Source organism: Musa acuminata, chromosome BXJ1-4, assembly GCF_036884655.1.
Source record: "Musa acuminata AAA Group cultivar baxijiao chromosome BXJ1-4, Cavendish_Baxijiao_AAA, whole genome shotgun sequence".
Classification (NCBI taxonomy): Eukaryota; Viridiplantae; Streptophyta; class Magnoliopsida; order Zingiberales; family Musaceae; genus Musa; species Musa acuminata.
In genome coordinates this window covers 23,963,813-23,979,465 of record NC_088330.1, presented here as the reverse complement: position 1 = coordinate 23,979,465, position 15,653 = coordinate 23,963,813, and the positions used below count along the sequence as shown (strand labels likewise).

General features: G+C 47.3%; 4 protein-coding genes across 4 annotated transcripts; all 4 read right to left on the bottom strand.

Moving 5' to 3' along the window:
- Positions 1-999: 999 nt before the first annotated feature.
- On the bottom strand, positions 1,000-3,693 carry LOC135672111 (uncharacterized). Its single transcript, XM_065180563.1, has 2 exons — positions 3,302-3,693; positions 1,000-3,223 (listed from the first exon to the last, which is right to left on the bottom strand). Exons 1-2 carry the CDS (start codon positions 3,691-3,693, stop codon positions 1,000-1,002), a joined length of 2,616 nt encoding a protein of 871 aa, XP_065036635.1.
- Positions 3,694-3,798: 105 nt separating this feature from the next.
- LOC135672110 (uncharacterized) lies at positions 3,799-5,772 on the bottom strand. The gene has a single exon (XM_065180562.1). The coding sequence runs from the start codon at positions 5,770-5,772 to the stop codon at positions 3,799-3,801; it is 1,974 nt and encodes a 657-aa protein (XP_065036634.1).
- Positions 5,773-7,508: 1,736 nt separating this feature from the next.
- LOC135650776 (peroxidase 55-like) lies at positions 7,509-9,488 on the bottom strand. Its single transcript, XM_065170363.1, has 3 exons — positions 9,137-9,488; positions 8,551-8,742; positions 7,509-8,463 (listed from the first exon to the last, which is right to left on the bottom strand). Exons 1-3 carry the CDS (start codon positions 9,383-9,385, stop codon positions 7,903-7,905), a joined length of 1,002 nt encoding a protein of 333 aa, XP_065026435.1. The 5' UTR covers positions 9,386-9,488; the 3' UTR covers positions 7,509-7,902.
- A 1,713-nt stretch (positions 9,489-11,201) lies between these two features.
- Positions 11,202-14,770, bottom strand: LOC135650778 (large ribosomal subunit protein uL22-like). Its single transcript, XM_065170370.1, has 7 exons — positions 14,659-14,770; positions 14,539-14,575; positions 14,195-14,235; positions 12,368-12,598; positions 12,181-12,283; positions 12,048-12,115; positions 11,202-11,501 (listed from the first exon to the last, which is right to left on the bottom strand). Exons 1-7 carry the CDS (start codon positions 14,659-14,661, stop codon positions 11,433-11,435), a joined length of 552 nt encoding a protein of 183 aa, XP_065026442.1. The 5' UTR covers positions 14,662-14,770; the 3' UTR covers positions 11,202-11,432.
- Between the last annotated feature and the right edge of the window lie 883 nt (positions 14,771-15,653).

Genomic DNA, 15,653 nt, shown 5'->3' with positions numbered 1-15,653 from the left:
TTGCCGAGGAGATTCGCCTTCGCCCGTTAAAGGACAGAGAGGCGATCGAAGCTTATAAGAAGTCTGAGAACTTCGAGCTCGGACTGACCCGAATGGGGCGAGTATCCTATGAGTATGGATACATAATCGCCCTAGGTCGCTTTGGCTCATGCCCTCCCGGCTCCGAGGTGGAAAGAGATCCGTTTGCCTCTCATCCCGTGGACCAGGAGGTGGACATGCCGGAGGACGTGCCATTCGACGACCGCCCTGAGACTCCAGGAGAGTGATGAGTTTGGTTTTTGTATGTCAGAGTCGGGGTTAAGGGTGTGATGGGTCGGTCTGTTCCTTGTGGTCGAGTCCCTGTACCCCTTTTGAAATAAAGTGGCCTTTTCTTCCAAATTCTAGGTTTTCGTAATGTCTGCATCTTCAGACGAAGTATTTTCTAAGGTTCTGTATGTTCCAAGTCCTGGGTACAGGGTCGCCATCCATAGTAGCGAGTCGGAACGTCCCCGGTCGGGGTACTCCGATGACCCGATAGGGTCCTTCCCACTTCGGGGCCAGTTTCCCCCTCACTCGGGTCGGGTGGCTGACCTCAATTTTGCGCAGGACCAGGTCCTCTAGCTTTATCGGTCGAGGTCGTACCATCCGGTTGTAGACCCTCGCTACGGTTCTTTTGTAAGAGAGGGTTTTTCGGTGCGCGTCGGCCCGTCTCTCTTCGAGCAGGTCCAGGTTGGATCGGAGCCCTTCACCCGAGGCCTCTTCGCTGTAGCCCGCCGTCCGCGGAGTCGGGACAGCCACCTCGGGGGGTAGTACGGCCTCGGTTCCGAATGTGAGGCTGTAGGGAGACTCCCCCGTCGGGGTTTTAGGGGTAGTGCGTAGCGCCCACAGGACGCTTGGGAGCTCGTCGATCCAAGCCGACCGGGCAACGGATACCCTTCTCTTGAGACCGTCGATGATGGATCGATTGGTTACTTCAGCCAGTCCGTTCGCTTGGGGGTAGGCCACCGAGCTGAACCTCAGCTAAATCTTGTGTTTAGCGCAAAACTCTTGAAATTTCCCGCTGGCGAACTGAGGCCCATTGTCGGTGACGATGGACTGGGGCAGACCAAACCGAGTTACGAGGTTTCTCCATACGAACTTCTCCACTTGTGACTCCGTGATGGTTGCTAGGGGCTTGGCCTCGACCCACCTGGTAAAGTAGTCCACACCCACGATGATGTACTTCCGCTGCCCGGAGGCGGGCGGGAGAGGTCCGAGTATGTCCAGTCCCCACTGCGCGAATGGCCAGGCACAGTCGACAGGGGTGAACAAGACCGCCGGCCGTCGGGCGATGCGGGCGTGCTCCTGGCATGAGCTGCATCGCCGCACGAAAGCTTTCGCGTCCTGGCGCATGGTCGGCCAATAGTACCCCTGTCGGAGTATCTTGTGCGCCAGGGCTCGTTCGCCAATATGTTCCCCGCAGGCCCCTTCATGCATGTCGGACAGAACTGTCCGGGCTTCGTTCGGCTCTAGGCAGTGTAGCAAGGGGCGTGAGAAAGACCGCTTGTACAACCGTCCTCCTTCTTCAGAGTACCATGCCTGCGTCCGACGCAAGCGTCGAGCCGCTGTTTCATCGTCGGGTAGGGTCCCGTCCCGCTTGAAGCGTAGCATCTCCTGTACCCAAGTGGCCGGCCCGCCGTCCGTGATCGTAGTGACGATCTCAATGGCTCGGTGAGGGAGCTCTTCGGTCTCGGGCCGAGCACGGGGGGTCGAACCGGATGCCAGCTTTGCCAGAGTGTCGGCTCGTTGGTTCTCGCTCCTGGGAACATTCGACAATTCAAAATGGGCGAACTTGGTGGCAAGGTTTTTTACCTGTGCCAGATATTTCGCCATGGTCGGGTCCCGGGCTTCGTATCCGCCGTCAAGCTGCTTAGCCACCAGCTGTGAATCGGTGACGACGCGTATGTCGGTCACGCGCATTTCCAGCGCCAATTGGAGTCCCGCCAGGAGGGCTTCGTATTCTGCTTCGTTATTGGTGGCTCTGAACCCGAAGCGGAAGGAACGCTCAATCGAGCGGCCGTCAGGTGTCACCAGCACCAGCCCTGCGCCGGCGCCCTTCGCGTTGGCCAACCCGTCTACGTGGAGGGTCCACGTCTCACGCGGTGGCTCGAGTTCTTCGCCTGTGCTCGGGGTCAGCTCCGCGATAAAGTCTGCCACAGACTGGGCTTTAACGGCGGTCCGAGGTATGTACCGTATGTCGTGCTCGCCTAGCTCCACCGCCCATTTTTGGAGACGCCCTGCAACATCGAATTTAGACAAAACAAGCCGAAGCGGCCGGTCGGTTATTACCTCTATCGGGTGGGCCTGGAAATAAGGGCGGAGCTTTCGTGCTGACAGGACGAGCGCCAGTGCCAGCTTTTCGATTGGCGGGTAGCGTCCCTCTGGTCCGCTTAGCATGTGGCTGACATAGTAGACCGGCAGTTGGTCGCCGGAGTTTTCCTTGACCAGAACCGAGCTGACCGTGTGCTGAGAGGCGGCGAGGTAGAGGCCCAATTTCTCCCCTGGGGAGACTGACACGAGTCGGGGGAGGTTGGCCAGGTGTTGCTTCATCTGCTCGAAGGCCCTTTCACATTCCGCCGTCCATTGGAAGTTTTTTGGATCCTTCAAGGCCTTGAAGAAGGGGAGGCAGCGATCTCCCGATTGGGAAAGGAAGCGTGATAGGGCGACTAACCTCCCGTTAAGGCGTTGCAGGTCTCTGATCGTCCGAGGGGGCTGCATGTCAATGATAGCCTGGACCTTTTCCGGGTTGGCGTCAATCCCTCTCTCGTGTATGATGAATCCGAGGAATTTCCCCGAGGTTACGCCGAAGGCGCACTTGGCAGGGTTGAGGCGCAGGCCGAACCTTCGCAGGGTGTCGAATGTTTCAGCCAAGTCGGAGGAATAAGTCTCGGCTGTTCGGCTTTTCACGATCATGTCGTCGACATATATCTCCACGTTTCGTCCAATCTGATGGGCAAACATCCTGTTCACCGTCCTCTGGTATGTGGCCCCGGCGTTTTTCAGCCCGAACGGCATGACTTTGTAAAAGTATACCCCTTGCTCGGTGAGGAAGGCTATGTGTTCTTGGTCTTCGGGCGCCATCCTGATTTGGTTGTACCCCGAGAAGGCATCCATAAACGAGAGACGGGCGTGGCCGGCTGTGGCGTCGACTAGCTGGTCGATCTTCGGTAGGGGATAGCAGTCTTTCGGACAAGCATTGTTGAGACTGGTATAGTCAATGCACATCCGCCAGCTTCCATTAGGCTTTTTGACAAGGACTACATTGGAGAGCCACTGTGGGTACCTGGCTTCTTCTATGAAACCGGCCGCCAGAAGTCGGTTTACCTCTTCTCGAATGGCAAGTTGCCGATCTGGGGCCTGCCGCCTAGGCCTTTGTTTCACCGGGCGGGCATCGGACGAGATGTTTAGGTGGTGCAGCGCGACTTCTGGGTGGACTCCTATTAGGTCCGATGGCGTCCAAGCGAAGATGTCGGCGTTGGTTTGCAGAAGGCCGACGAGCTGCTGTTGCTCCGCTTCGGGTAGTTCCGACCCGATCTTGATTGTTTGGTCGGGCTTGCCTTTGATTAGCGGTAAGTCGACGGTGGATTCCCTTGGTTCGGGGCGGGGAGCCGGCTTTTTTCCCTCTCGGGGGTCTTCGAGCGGGGATTGGACCCTTGCTCTTTTATTCAGCGTCATAGCAGTCAAGTAGCAGCGCCTGGACTCCCAGGAGTTTCCAGCTACTTCCCCGACCCCATCGTGGGTCGGGAATTTGATGGTCTGGTAGTAAGTCGAGATGACGGCTCAGATCTTGTTGAGGGTTGGTCGTCCGAGGATGGCGTTATACGCTGTGGGGAGGTCGACCACCAGGAAGGAAGTCATCACCGTTTTTGTTTTTGGGGAAACTCCCAAAGTTAGGGGCAGGGTGACAGCCCCTAGTGACGAGATTGAGGCACCGGTAAACCCCGTGAGCGTCGAGCATGCCGGCTTCATGTTCTCCCTGACCAGGCCGAGCTTCTGGAAGGCATCCCAATAAAGTATGTCGGCCGAGCTCCCAGTGTCGACCATGATTCTTCTTACTTGCACGTTGGCGATTCTGACTGATATCACCAGCGCGTCATCATGTTCGGCTAGCTCAGGTTCCCCGGTCGGGAAAGTGACTTCGGGCCCTTCTTCGTGTTTGGAAGCCTCGGCCAGGGAGGCCCTGGCGTATGCCTTTCCGCACGCCACGGAGCTCCCTCCGACCGCGGGTCCGCCGGTTATGACGTCTATGTGTCGCTCGATGGGACCCTCCGGGCGTGGTGAGAGCTCCTTCTCTGGCCGGAGATACGGGCCGAGGTGCCCACGGCGGATGAGCTCCTCAATTTGCCTTTTTAACTCTCGACACTGCTCGGTGTCGTGACCGGGCTGTCGGTGAAAACGACAGTATTTGGAGCGGTCCGCAAGCTCGCGCGGGCTATTCATCAGGTGAGGATCTTTGAGAAGGCCTTTCTCCTTGATGTGGAGAAATATTTCGGTCCGGGAGGAGTTCAGGCCTTGGGGAGGGGGCCTGGGTACCGCATCGTCGAGTCCGCCAGCCCTACGCCGGGAGGTAGCGGGCTGTTGCTGCCGGGGCTGCTCTGGCTTAACCCTCTTGCGCTCGTCGCGCCTCCCAACCATCCATGCTTCAGCAGCGACGAACTGGTTTGCGCGTTGTAACATTTCGGGTACCGAAGTGGGGGGTCGCTCCACCAGAGACCAAAAGAATCGGGTAGGCCGCAGGCCCATCATGAATGCCTGCATCATCAAAGAGGGGTGAGCATCAGACAGCCCGCGAATTTGTATGGTGAAGCGGTCCACGAAGTGAGAAAGGGGCTCGTCCTCCCTCTGGTTGAGCCCGAGGAGCATTGCCACCGACGGCTTCGGCTTGGCGTGAGCCAGAAAGTTAAGTTCGAAATCCTTGGCCAACTGGTCGAAAGAGGCGATGGACGCGGTCTTCAGATTGCTGTACCACGCCCGGGCTGGGCCTCGCAGGGTTGTCGGGAAAGCCCTGCACATCAGGGCGTCGGACGTCCCATACAGCGCCATCTGGGCGCGGAATGCGGCTACGTGGTCAGCCGGGTCGGTGGCGCCATCGTAGGCGTCTAATGAAGGGAGCCGAAAATGCGGCGGGATCGCTTGCTCTTGAATCTCGGGGGTGAAAGGGGACCCCTGGTGTTGCTCGGCTCCCGGGTCTCCCTTGGTCCTGCGAATCTCTCGCTGCACCTCGTCCAGTCGGTGACCTACGAGGCGCAGCTGAGCCCACAGGCCCTCCGTCGAGTCTAAAAGCGGGGCCTCGGGCGTCGGGTGCGCCGCTGGATCCCCCGCTCCTCGGCTCCCGGGTTGGGTCGACTGGCCCAGAGGTGAAGCGGGAGACTCGGGAAGAGGTGCGTGGGTCTGGGCGGCGGACCGTTGCCGTTGGGGAGGTAGGGTTGAGTGTGAAGGCGTCGAATGAGAGACCAGCGAGATGACGGTCTGCATCACTCCCGTAAGAGCCCGGACCTGGTGTGTGAGGTCGTAGAAGGCTTCGGGTGGCATAGGTGACGGGCCACCGGGATTGCCGATGGGCGGCGATAGACCCGGGTCGTTGAACAGTCGCCAGTAGCGTTCCGAGATCACGGCGGGGCGCTCGTCTCGAACCCCCTCCTGCAGGGGATGTTCTCTCGCCGCGTCGGTCGGGTGCGACCTGTCGGCCGGGGGTTCGGCGGAGCGGGCCTGTTGATCGCTCGACATTCGGACGGGCCCTTCCTCTAGCGCCATTATGTTAGTGTAAACACCTTTTTCTTAGCCGTGACCCGCGGGGTCGTCGCGGCTTGGTTCGGGGGTCCGAATGGCGGTGATCTCCCTGGGGCGTTCCTCGTCTGCACTGAGGCGGTCGGGTGCGGTCCCCGATCTGGGGCGGCACGGCAGCTTCCTCCGGGTGGGGACTTCTCGGCTTCGTACCTGCACAGAGGTCAGGTCGAGATGCTCAGCCCGACCCCTCCGACGATCAAATTAGCTCAAGTCTTGGGGTTTTTTTTCTTCATAAAAGTCCTCCTCTCCCGACCTCTCGCTAGGGGACGTTTATAGGGGAACTCGGCATTACCGGGCACGCCATCACATCGGTCAGGGCCGTATCTCTGATGGCGTCCGACATCGCCGAGGACGTTGCGTGGGAGACTGGGGGATCGCAGGGTATGGGCGAGCTTCAACCGTTACCTGCTTCTGTCTCGTCCGACTGTGCTGGGTCAACCGAGGGGGCTGCGGGCTCAGTGAGGCTGGCGTCCGGACGCAGACCGTCGCCTTTATGGCCCCCCCCCGGGGCACCGAGCCTGTCCACGTGCGGGGGACATCGCCAGGAGTGGGGTCTGCCATTTTTTGTCGTATCAAATATAATAACATCTTTTATTTTTCTAAAAAAAAAAGGAGAAATACAGCAATCAATCTCATCTTATATAACTATTCAAACGTGTCATATTTGATTAGTTAATCCCTACCTTTTTATTTATATGCATACCGAATCTTTTTTTATTAATTATTTCAATCCAATTTAAATGAGTCAAGTATGCATGATATCCCAAACAAACATGTTCTATTATCATCTCAAAAATCATACTAGATAAAATTGTCATAAATTTCACGCTACTCGTTCTCCAACTCAATTCGATTATCTATTTTTGATCAAGTAAAACTACCATCAGATAAGTGAGAGTACCAAAATAAAAATCTGACGTAGTGCCATTCCTCTGCCTCGGTTTAGTGAGACATGTATTTCTATTAGTATTCAATTTATATTTATATTGCTACCAAATTAATAAATAAAAAATGAAGAAATTAATGGTGCAATTATCATTACCTTTTCTTGTATTTACTCCTAGAAAAGGGAATCTGTCAACTTAATTTTTCCGATGTTTGAAAAAAGTGTGGAAATATACACATTTTCTAACACGCCTATGGAATAAATGCATACTTCTTTTGCTATAGTGGATAATTTGATTTGTTTATTCCCACAAGCTATGTGAAACAAATTAGTAAGAACTCATGCTACCAACATATATATGTTGCCTCCTTATCATTTGAAAGATCTAGAGAACTGCTAATTAGTATGATATAAAGAAACAAGCTCGATCTATCAAATTACTGTCATGAATGCTTCGGTCACGATAACAATAGATTGGTCCAAAGATGAAATAACAAAAAAAAGTAGAAGTTGATCTCATTCAAGTGTTTACCTGAATGAAGTGTGGATAGATCCACTGATACAATATTAAAATGGTACAAGTTCATCTTATTCAAGTGTTTACCTGAAGTATGGATAGTTCAAAATTACCGATTCAAAATACTCAATCCAAAGTTAATAGTAATATACTTGACATCTCGATCATGTAGAATTAAATTTGACATGTCACCAAAAAATTCTTGTGTTTTCATGCTATCTGAATTTGTATTTTTTTTTTCACTCATACAATATATAGAATGCCAAAAAAAGATCAGACTAAATGAAGGTCATGACAATATGGAATTTAAAGCCCTGGCTAAATATTATATGTGACATGTTGGATGTTCACAAGGGTGAAGTTTGAACCTTCCGAAGCAAATTAAGAACATAATAAAATAGGATTCATTGCAGCTAACCTGGATGCCATCCATGAACTTGTTTGATTCTGAGTACATGCACTGCAATGCATGAGATATCTGAAGACTGTATGCCAGAAACAATGCAAGAAGATATTATCGAACCACTGAATGCAGGCAATTAACCCAGAAAACTACAGGAATCATTCAGCTTCGGCAATGCAACCTGTTCCTGCCTACTCTTTTGGTGCATCTGATCCATGAACAACTTGCATTCGCTTGTCATCAGCTCCTCAACGAATCATCTCTCTGTTCTTGCTGCCTAGTAGTTTGCTGCTAATTGAACGCAGTGCAGTCATTCCTGATCTCTCCCTGGCTGCCGGTCTTCACTCCGACCCTGCCAAGCCTGACCATGGCCGTAGTGAAGGCCCCGAAGAAGCTAGTTTGGTTGGCTGCAAACCTCTTCACTACAGACCTCGATAGCAGGTTGGTGAACAGCACCTGATCGGAAGAGAACAGCCCCTCGCCGTTCAGCAGATTCCGGTAGTAGAGGTTGTCGAACACCGTCGGGGTGAAGGGATCCATGTTGACGGCGATGGTCGGGTCGACATCACGCGGGCAAGCTCGCATCAGCAGACGCGCGTACGCAGGATTGAGCGACGGGTCGACTGCCGATGAGTAGAGGCGTCCGGTGAATCGGCTGCAGTGGGAGAAGCCAACGGTGTGAGCTCCCGAGAGGGCGATCATGTCATGTGTCGTGAGGTTGTTCATCCGGAAGAGGTCGGAGAGACGGTTGAGGTCCAAGTCCGGGCCAGGGAGGCGTCCGGCCACTCTTTCGGCCTGAGAGATGAGCCCGTCGCGCCTGCCGAGCTCCACCGCAAAGTCGGGGCCACCGGACTACCAACACAACCCGTTCGTTCCATTGAGCTCACTCATCGAGTAGCAGCACAAATGGGTGTGTCGGAGTTGGATCAGTGCACTTACAAGGACTACTACGTCTCTGGCAGCGATTGCCAGGATGTCAGCACAGGAGACAACGCCAGGGCAGCGAGCTTCCACGTCCTGCTTGGCCTTGATGACGGTGTCGAAGCCGTCGCCTGCGAGCGAGAGGTTGTCGGGCGCGTCCTTCTCGGCGTCGCCGCTCGGTGAAGCTACCATGACAGACGCATCACAACCCTGCACGTGAATGACGACTCAAATTCTCCTGCTCACTGGGAGAAGGCGTGCAGAGTAGCAGATAACGTGGAGCTGGTCAACAAAAGATGGAACTCTAACAGTAGAATGGTTCGTGCGGCCAGAGTTCTTGGTTATAGTCACTGAGGCAATCTGTCGAACGGGTTCGCGAGCAGTCTTTGCCCGACAAAGTTATAGACCATGGATTGCCTAACTTCCTTCTACTACAACTCTAGTGCAAAATCTACAGAACATAACAGTCGCCTGAACAAATTCTCAGGATCGGAGGGAAAGGAATACAGTCAACTGCAATTAGGGTCTTAAATCTGCATCAAAAAGAAGGTGAAGAAGAGGAAAGGGCTGCATGAGATCAGATGAGAGATTTGTGGAACCATACCTCTACAAAGCAGTCATGGAAGAAGAGCCTCAGTGTGGCAGGCACAGTGACAAATGTCTGGCTCAGCTTCTTCACAACAGCCTGCCTGACAATGGACTCCACATTAGGGCATGCGAGCTGATAGAAGCTTGGGCTGAGCTGAGCCTCCCCGCCGCTCACAGCCATCAGCAGCAGCATCCCCACAAGCAAGCAGAATCTCCAGACCTCCATGCCCATGGATTCCCTCCCTCTCACAAGCCCCGAAAACATGAAGGAGGGGTGGAGAGGGGCATGGCAGAGGGGGAAGAAGGGTCAAAGGTGGAACAGTAATGGAAGTTGCAAGTGGGGGGAGTGTGTGGGTTATATGGGAGCGACCCATGGCATGTGCCCTCATACTATGGGTTCCGTTTGTTTGTCTACAAAGCAAGACATTGCTTGTTGTCCAAATGAGACATGCCCGAGAGCAGGCAATCATTTCATTTTTTGCAGTTTAACTAATCCTCTCAGGCTTAAAGCCGTAAGAAATTCAAACTTTGCTTCCCCCCACCCCTTTTTTTTTTACAATTTAATAATTATATATAAATATAATTGTATGTTAAATTAAAAATATAAAAAACATAAACAGATATGTTAAAATAAATTTATAATATAGCGAAACAATATGATACGCACAAAGCAGACACTGCAATGAAATGATGGGATGATAAAAGTCGTCAACCGACAGTGTAACAGACGACAAAATACACAGACATATTCTTCGTATATTTTCTATTATGATAAAAGTCCTATAGCTATAATGGATGATTTTGCCCTCTGATTTAATACATCTCATTTTGGCCTCAGTTGTTGTATATGCATATATAGTACTTTTTTCTGCAAAGAATTTGCTTGTTTTTATTTTCTAATTTTCTAGATTGTTGGCAGCTCAATAGATCAATAAAGGTAGCAGTGCATGTGGCTGCAACGACCAGTAAGGCAAGTTGGCATCAACTAAATGTCTAACATTAGATAGCGAGGATTGATACTGACACAAGACAGTAGTATGCCTTCTCAAGTTGCTAAATTCAAAAGTAAGTCAAACTGCTTTCCTGGGGCACAGAAAAAGAATTGTAAATTGACTGAAAACTTGCAGATCTAAAAGAACAACTACTGGGGGAGGAATTACACATTAGAAAAGAAAAGGACTTGTCATCTTTGAAGCAACCTGAGGGGGGCAGGGAATCTTGTGACACTTGAGTGGTTTTGTGCAGACATAGTTACTGTCAACCAGCTACAAAGAGCCTTCTTTGTCAGTGACCCTGCCTGGTGAAGGACACAATGTGAGACACATCAAGATAGATGGAAGCAATTGGAAGGTTAGATAGCAGCATTCAATGTTTGACTTGTATGTTTTTTTCTCCAAACACAAAATGCCACATGCCACCCAAACAAAACACCCATGAAAGAATTGAAAAATTATGTCAACACTGGTCAAACAGAGTTTGCATTTTGAGAGTTTGGACATGAAGATATCACAAGAGCATGCTACAGTTTTGTAAGATAAAAAATTATGGCTTCTCGTATTAGGGTTTTACCAATAAAATATTGTCTTTATATATTTATTGCTAAATGCTAAGACCTGTTTGAAAATTCATATAAACAAAACACAGAAAGCAGAATTTAACAATGTTTTGGAATTAATAAACAAATCTTTCTGCAGTTTATTGAAACTTAATATGATCAAGTAAAGCAGCTCAACTTGATAATTTATCTATCCACAACAGCCAATATTCTACCGAATGTTTTGTGCAATTTGCATGACATCTTTGTAGAACTGTGGCATGAAATATTTTGTTCAAAACACTGATCCTACACTACGGTGTGTCAAGTTTTCGCCATTGTGGCACATGAGAAGAACAACTACACAATTATTGGATCCACAGTTGAGATCCGAGAAGACATGAACAGGATAGCATCAGTTCTGATAACCAGCACTACTGTTCAGTATTTCCATTTTAACAAGATAAAATAATTCCTCAAGGAGATTATACTGATAGATCTTAATCCACGATCCAAGATGATGATTTCAAAGCAAATGTCTGTGCTCTAAGGGAAAACAGATCAAATACTCAACGATTAAGGTGTCACATTGCTTCCATTTCAAAGTAGCTATGGAATCCCACAAATTTCCCAATCAAAAACAAAGGTAGAAAAAGATAATGTTCCAGAAGCACTAGTAATCTCCAGAATATCTTTTGTTACCAAAAATAAGATAGCCTGCATCTATTTCAAATCAGCCCAAGATCAATGCTTTCCTCAAAGCTGTAACCACTGATCTTTAAGAAGACGCACCACTTCGAATAGCTTGAGATTTCTTGGGCTTGCTTGGTGCAATCTGGGTCTCCGGCTGTAAGACATGAGCAGAGTATGATTAGGAATGAGGTAGAAAGGAAAATAAGCCACACAAACCATTTCCAAAAGAAAACATTCTTGTGCATAATCTAACTAAAAACCACATTTGTAATCAAAATTTCCTGATTTATGGCTTTAAATTATATTATCATGGATAGATCAATGTAGAAAATCCCAGCCAGAATATCTGCAAGCATTCTGATTGTGTTAAACAGCAATGAAGAGTAAGTACAAATTCATAGGTCCTAGGGGCTTGTTATCTGTCATGAAGAATAATAATGTCTGATGCAATGAAAAGGATGCCAATAATCTAGACAAAAGAAGCACAGGTTGCACAAACAACCTGAACTTCGGTATATGTTATTAGAAGACCTCCACCTCACAAATCAGCTATCGTGGATATTGATCAGGCAATATGAAATTTTTTAACTAAGAGTTAAATAGATTCATCTAGGCTACCAAATGATGAAGACAGCTTTTGACATGCAGCAATCCAAGAATACAGAGGGACATGTAAATAGGGAAAAGATAAAAGAATAACCTCTTTCTTGACTGGCTCTTCCTTCTCCGATAAAATCAATTCAATATGACATGGAGAGGACATATATGCTGCCAAAAAATGATGAGTCAGTTTTGAGAAACTAACATTAATTTGGTTCAATTACTGTACTCACGGTTAATTCGTCCATGAGCACGGTAAGTCCTACGCCGCTGCCTCTGAGCTTGGTTCACCTGGATGTGTGAGATGTAGAGAGCATCAACATCCAAACCTTTCACCTGAAAATAAGAATATAACCGAAACCATTTTAAGACAAGTATAACACTTAATTTAAAAGGAAAAAACACACGATAGATTCATACCTCTGCATTACTCTCAGCATTCTTGAGCAAATCCAAAATGAATCTGGCTGATTTCAGAGGCCAGCGTCCTTGCCCATTTGGATGACGACCCTTCGCTTGAGCTGTACGTCCTACACCCCCACAAAACCTTCGGAATGGAATGGCTTGCTTATGAGCAATTACATCTTCAAGGTACCTTTTAGCCTTCGCTAAAGGTAGCTTTCTAATTGCATGAGCTGTCTCGCGAGTATTCTGTTGCAATTATACAACATTTCAATTAAAATATAAATTGCATAACGTATAACAAAAACGGGCTGATATAATCATTACTGAACTCTTTGCTTTTTAACAAAATTGTCCAACAAATATGTAAGTTATAAATCTTTCTTCAAAGAAAACCTGAGTGATATACCATGGATTATTAAAACATGTGAGACTTAGAAATAATTGTTGTGTCCAGATATATCTGTATAGGACATCAATATCTATCAAATGCATCTCAAACTAGAACCCGTTTTACACAAATAGAAGGTGCCTCTCTCAAACACTACATTACTTATACTAGTGTTCAAAATAATTACAGGGCATGTTTATCGCCTATTGTAAGACTGCTGAACATGTAAAATTCTTAACAGTATGTCTGCATTTAAACTCTTGACTTATCATGAATATGTAACAACATAGTAAATTTTTAAACAATTGCTAAAGTACATTATTTCACCACTATTATAGTTGGCCATAAATATTTTTAAACAACTGCTATTAGTTCCAGGTTGAACAAGCCAAATTGAAATGGTAGATCAATTTTCATAATGATTATGGAAAAATAAAATATACATCAACAACTTTCTCTTAACAATCATACTTCATGAATTAAAATATATATCAACCTAAAATGGTAGCTCAATCTTCCCTGTTCTTCCCAATTTCTCTCTCGTTTATTCTCATATTCTTCATGAATTAAAAGTATTCTTTCTCACAATCTTACCATTGACGATCAATTTCCAAAGCAGCTATCAGCTGCTTTTGACCTGAGTTCTCTATTTCCACATATCTGGACTCATTATGAATAATGTAACGTTCACAACAAGCCCTCCGAACGACAATATCTCATTCATAGTTTGGGACAGATAAATACTGCCTGATAATTATCAGTCTGACCCCTAACCAGCACACAGACCATCTCTACTGTCCGATCTGCTTCAGTCCAAGGCTTACCATTCAGTTCAGGTCAAAAACCAGGCTTACCGCCTGATTTTAAAGGTAAAACACAGGTTTCAGGCAGTATATTTACCTATCATTTTTCCTGACACTGATAACTGCCTTTTTGGTTTATCTCTCTCGCCACACCTCTTGCAGCACTGCCACAGCCCATCGTGTTGCCAATGCCACTTACTGCTCATCTTTCTCATCCTACTCCTCCTCTCTCTCTCTCTCTCTCTCTCTCTGGGGTCTGTGCGGACTGGTAGATGGGGATACCATGTGTCGATTTGTCAGTGTGTACCAGATTTATACCAGTCCAATGGTAGCAATATTTAGTACCTTGATCACATTCGTATCAATATGATTTCTAACTCAAGCTTCGAGATCAGAAAGATTTTACCAAAAGAATTTGATAATAAATAAAACAATACCTTCCATGTCTATAATTTTCTCGATTCTCATTCTCTTCATGATTTATTGTGAAGCCAGCTAACATTATCTAAGACTCATCGTCTAATGTGTATAAGAAGACACATCTAGTAAACCTCCTAAATTCATATAGGTTATGCACAATAAACAAGACAAACCAACAACAGCACTAGAACTAACCACTAAGTTCTGCACTAAAATAAACATCTAACGCACCTTGAAGTGAACCCTCAAGTCCCGGCCCATGGCCTTGGAGGCTGCAAAAGAGATAATTTTATGGGTTACTATAAGCTCATAAAAGTTAATCGCGTCTGCAAAACCATGCACTGATCATTTCGTTGACATATTCCGATGAAAAAAAAAGTTAAAAATTTGCTGCAGGAGAAGCTAATGACCACAATTCGTAGATCTGAAAATTCTAAACCCCACAATCGGAGCACTAATGTAGAACCATATACAAAATGCTACCAAAATCGAGATCGAACCAAATATAAACCCTAGACTGCAAGTTCACGAGATCAAATCGAAAACAGAGCAGGGAAAAGTGCAGAGAAACTCACACTTGGTCGGGTTGGTGGGCTCTCTCGAATACTTCACCTGATGACGAAAATGGAACATCGAAAGAGATCCGATCAACAATGTTTAGAGAAAAACCAAGAGAGGAAATGGGAGGAAATTACCATGGCGTTCGGCTCTCCACTGCACCCCACTCCGTTTAGCGCACGCTTCTCTCGGCCGGCGCGGCAGAGAGATGACTCTTATAGATAGGGGAAACGAAACCCTAAACCAAGGGAGATCATGCTCCGATTTGATTGTGATCGATCCGGTCCACGTTTCAATCGCGGTCCGAACCCGACGTCGGCCGGGCTCAAAATCAAGCCGAACCGATTAAGCCAACGGAAATCATTCTTTCGTGCATATGACTTTTCATGTGTGTGAATTCCCCGTCCATCAAAATAAACTAATTCCATAAATCACAATAAATTACTTCTTTATTTTTTTTCCCTAAAATTTAGTTTGTAAACGTCATCGTTTCAATAAACGAGTAGAGTACATTGCAATCTTGGAAGCTTTGAAAAGAGCCAAAAAAAAAAAAAAAAAGATGGCTTGCAGGTCTTGTGGGTTAATGTGATGTTTTGGAGGCTTTCAATTGGCTGAATGAAACAAATGATGTGCCTTGCAGTCAAAGATCAAGAGTCTCAACAATTCTCTTTCTGGGACAATAACTTAGAAGTGTCAATCTTCTTCTCCTCCATCACTATAAATATAAATATCATGACGTATACGCTTGCCAATTCTATAAGTATAAGAAACTCCTCTCATGTGCCTCATTTTTTTTTCTTCTAATAATTTGATTTTTAATTGCCCCGTTAATTAGAAAAAACCACTTCATATAATATGGTTATTGTAATCGCTAATTTAATAAGACGGCCTACTTAGATGACATCCAAATGATACAGTATCATTTCTGACCACTGATATGACACATCGAATATAATAGAGGTACTTTATACGCACACCAATTCAGACGCGTGTGATTTCTAATCTGTCAAGACAAAATGACCAAAAGGGTCATCAAAATCTTGATCATGATGCACTCTTTTCATTGTTCATCGTTAACATTAACTTAATTAGATCAGTAAGTTTTGCTTTGCTTAAACGCTGAGGGGTAAAG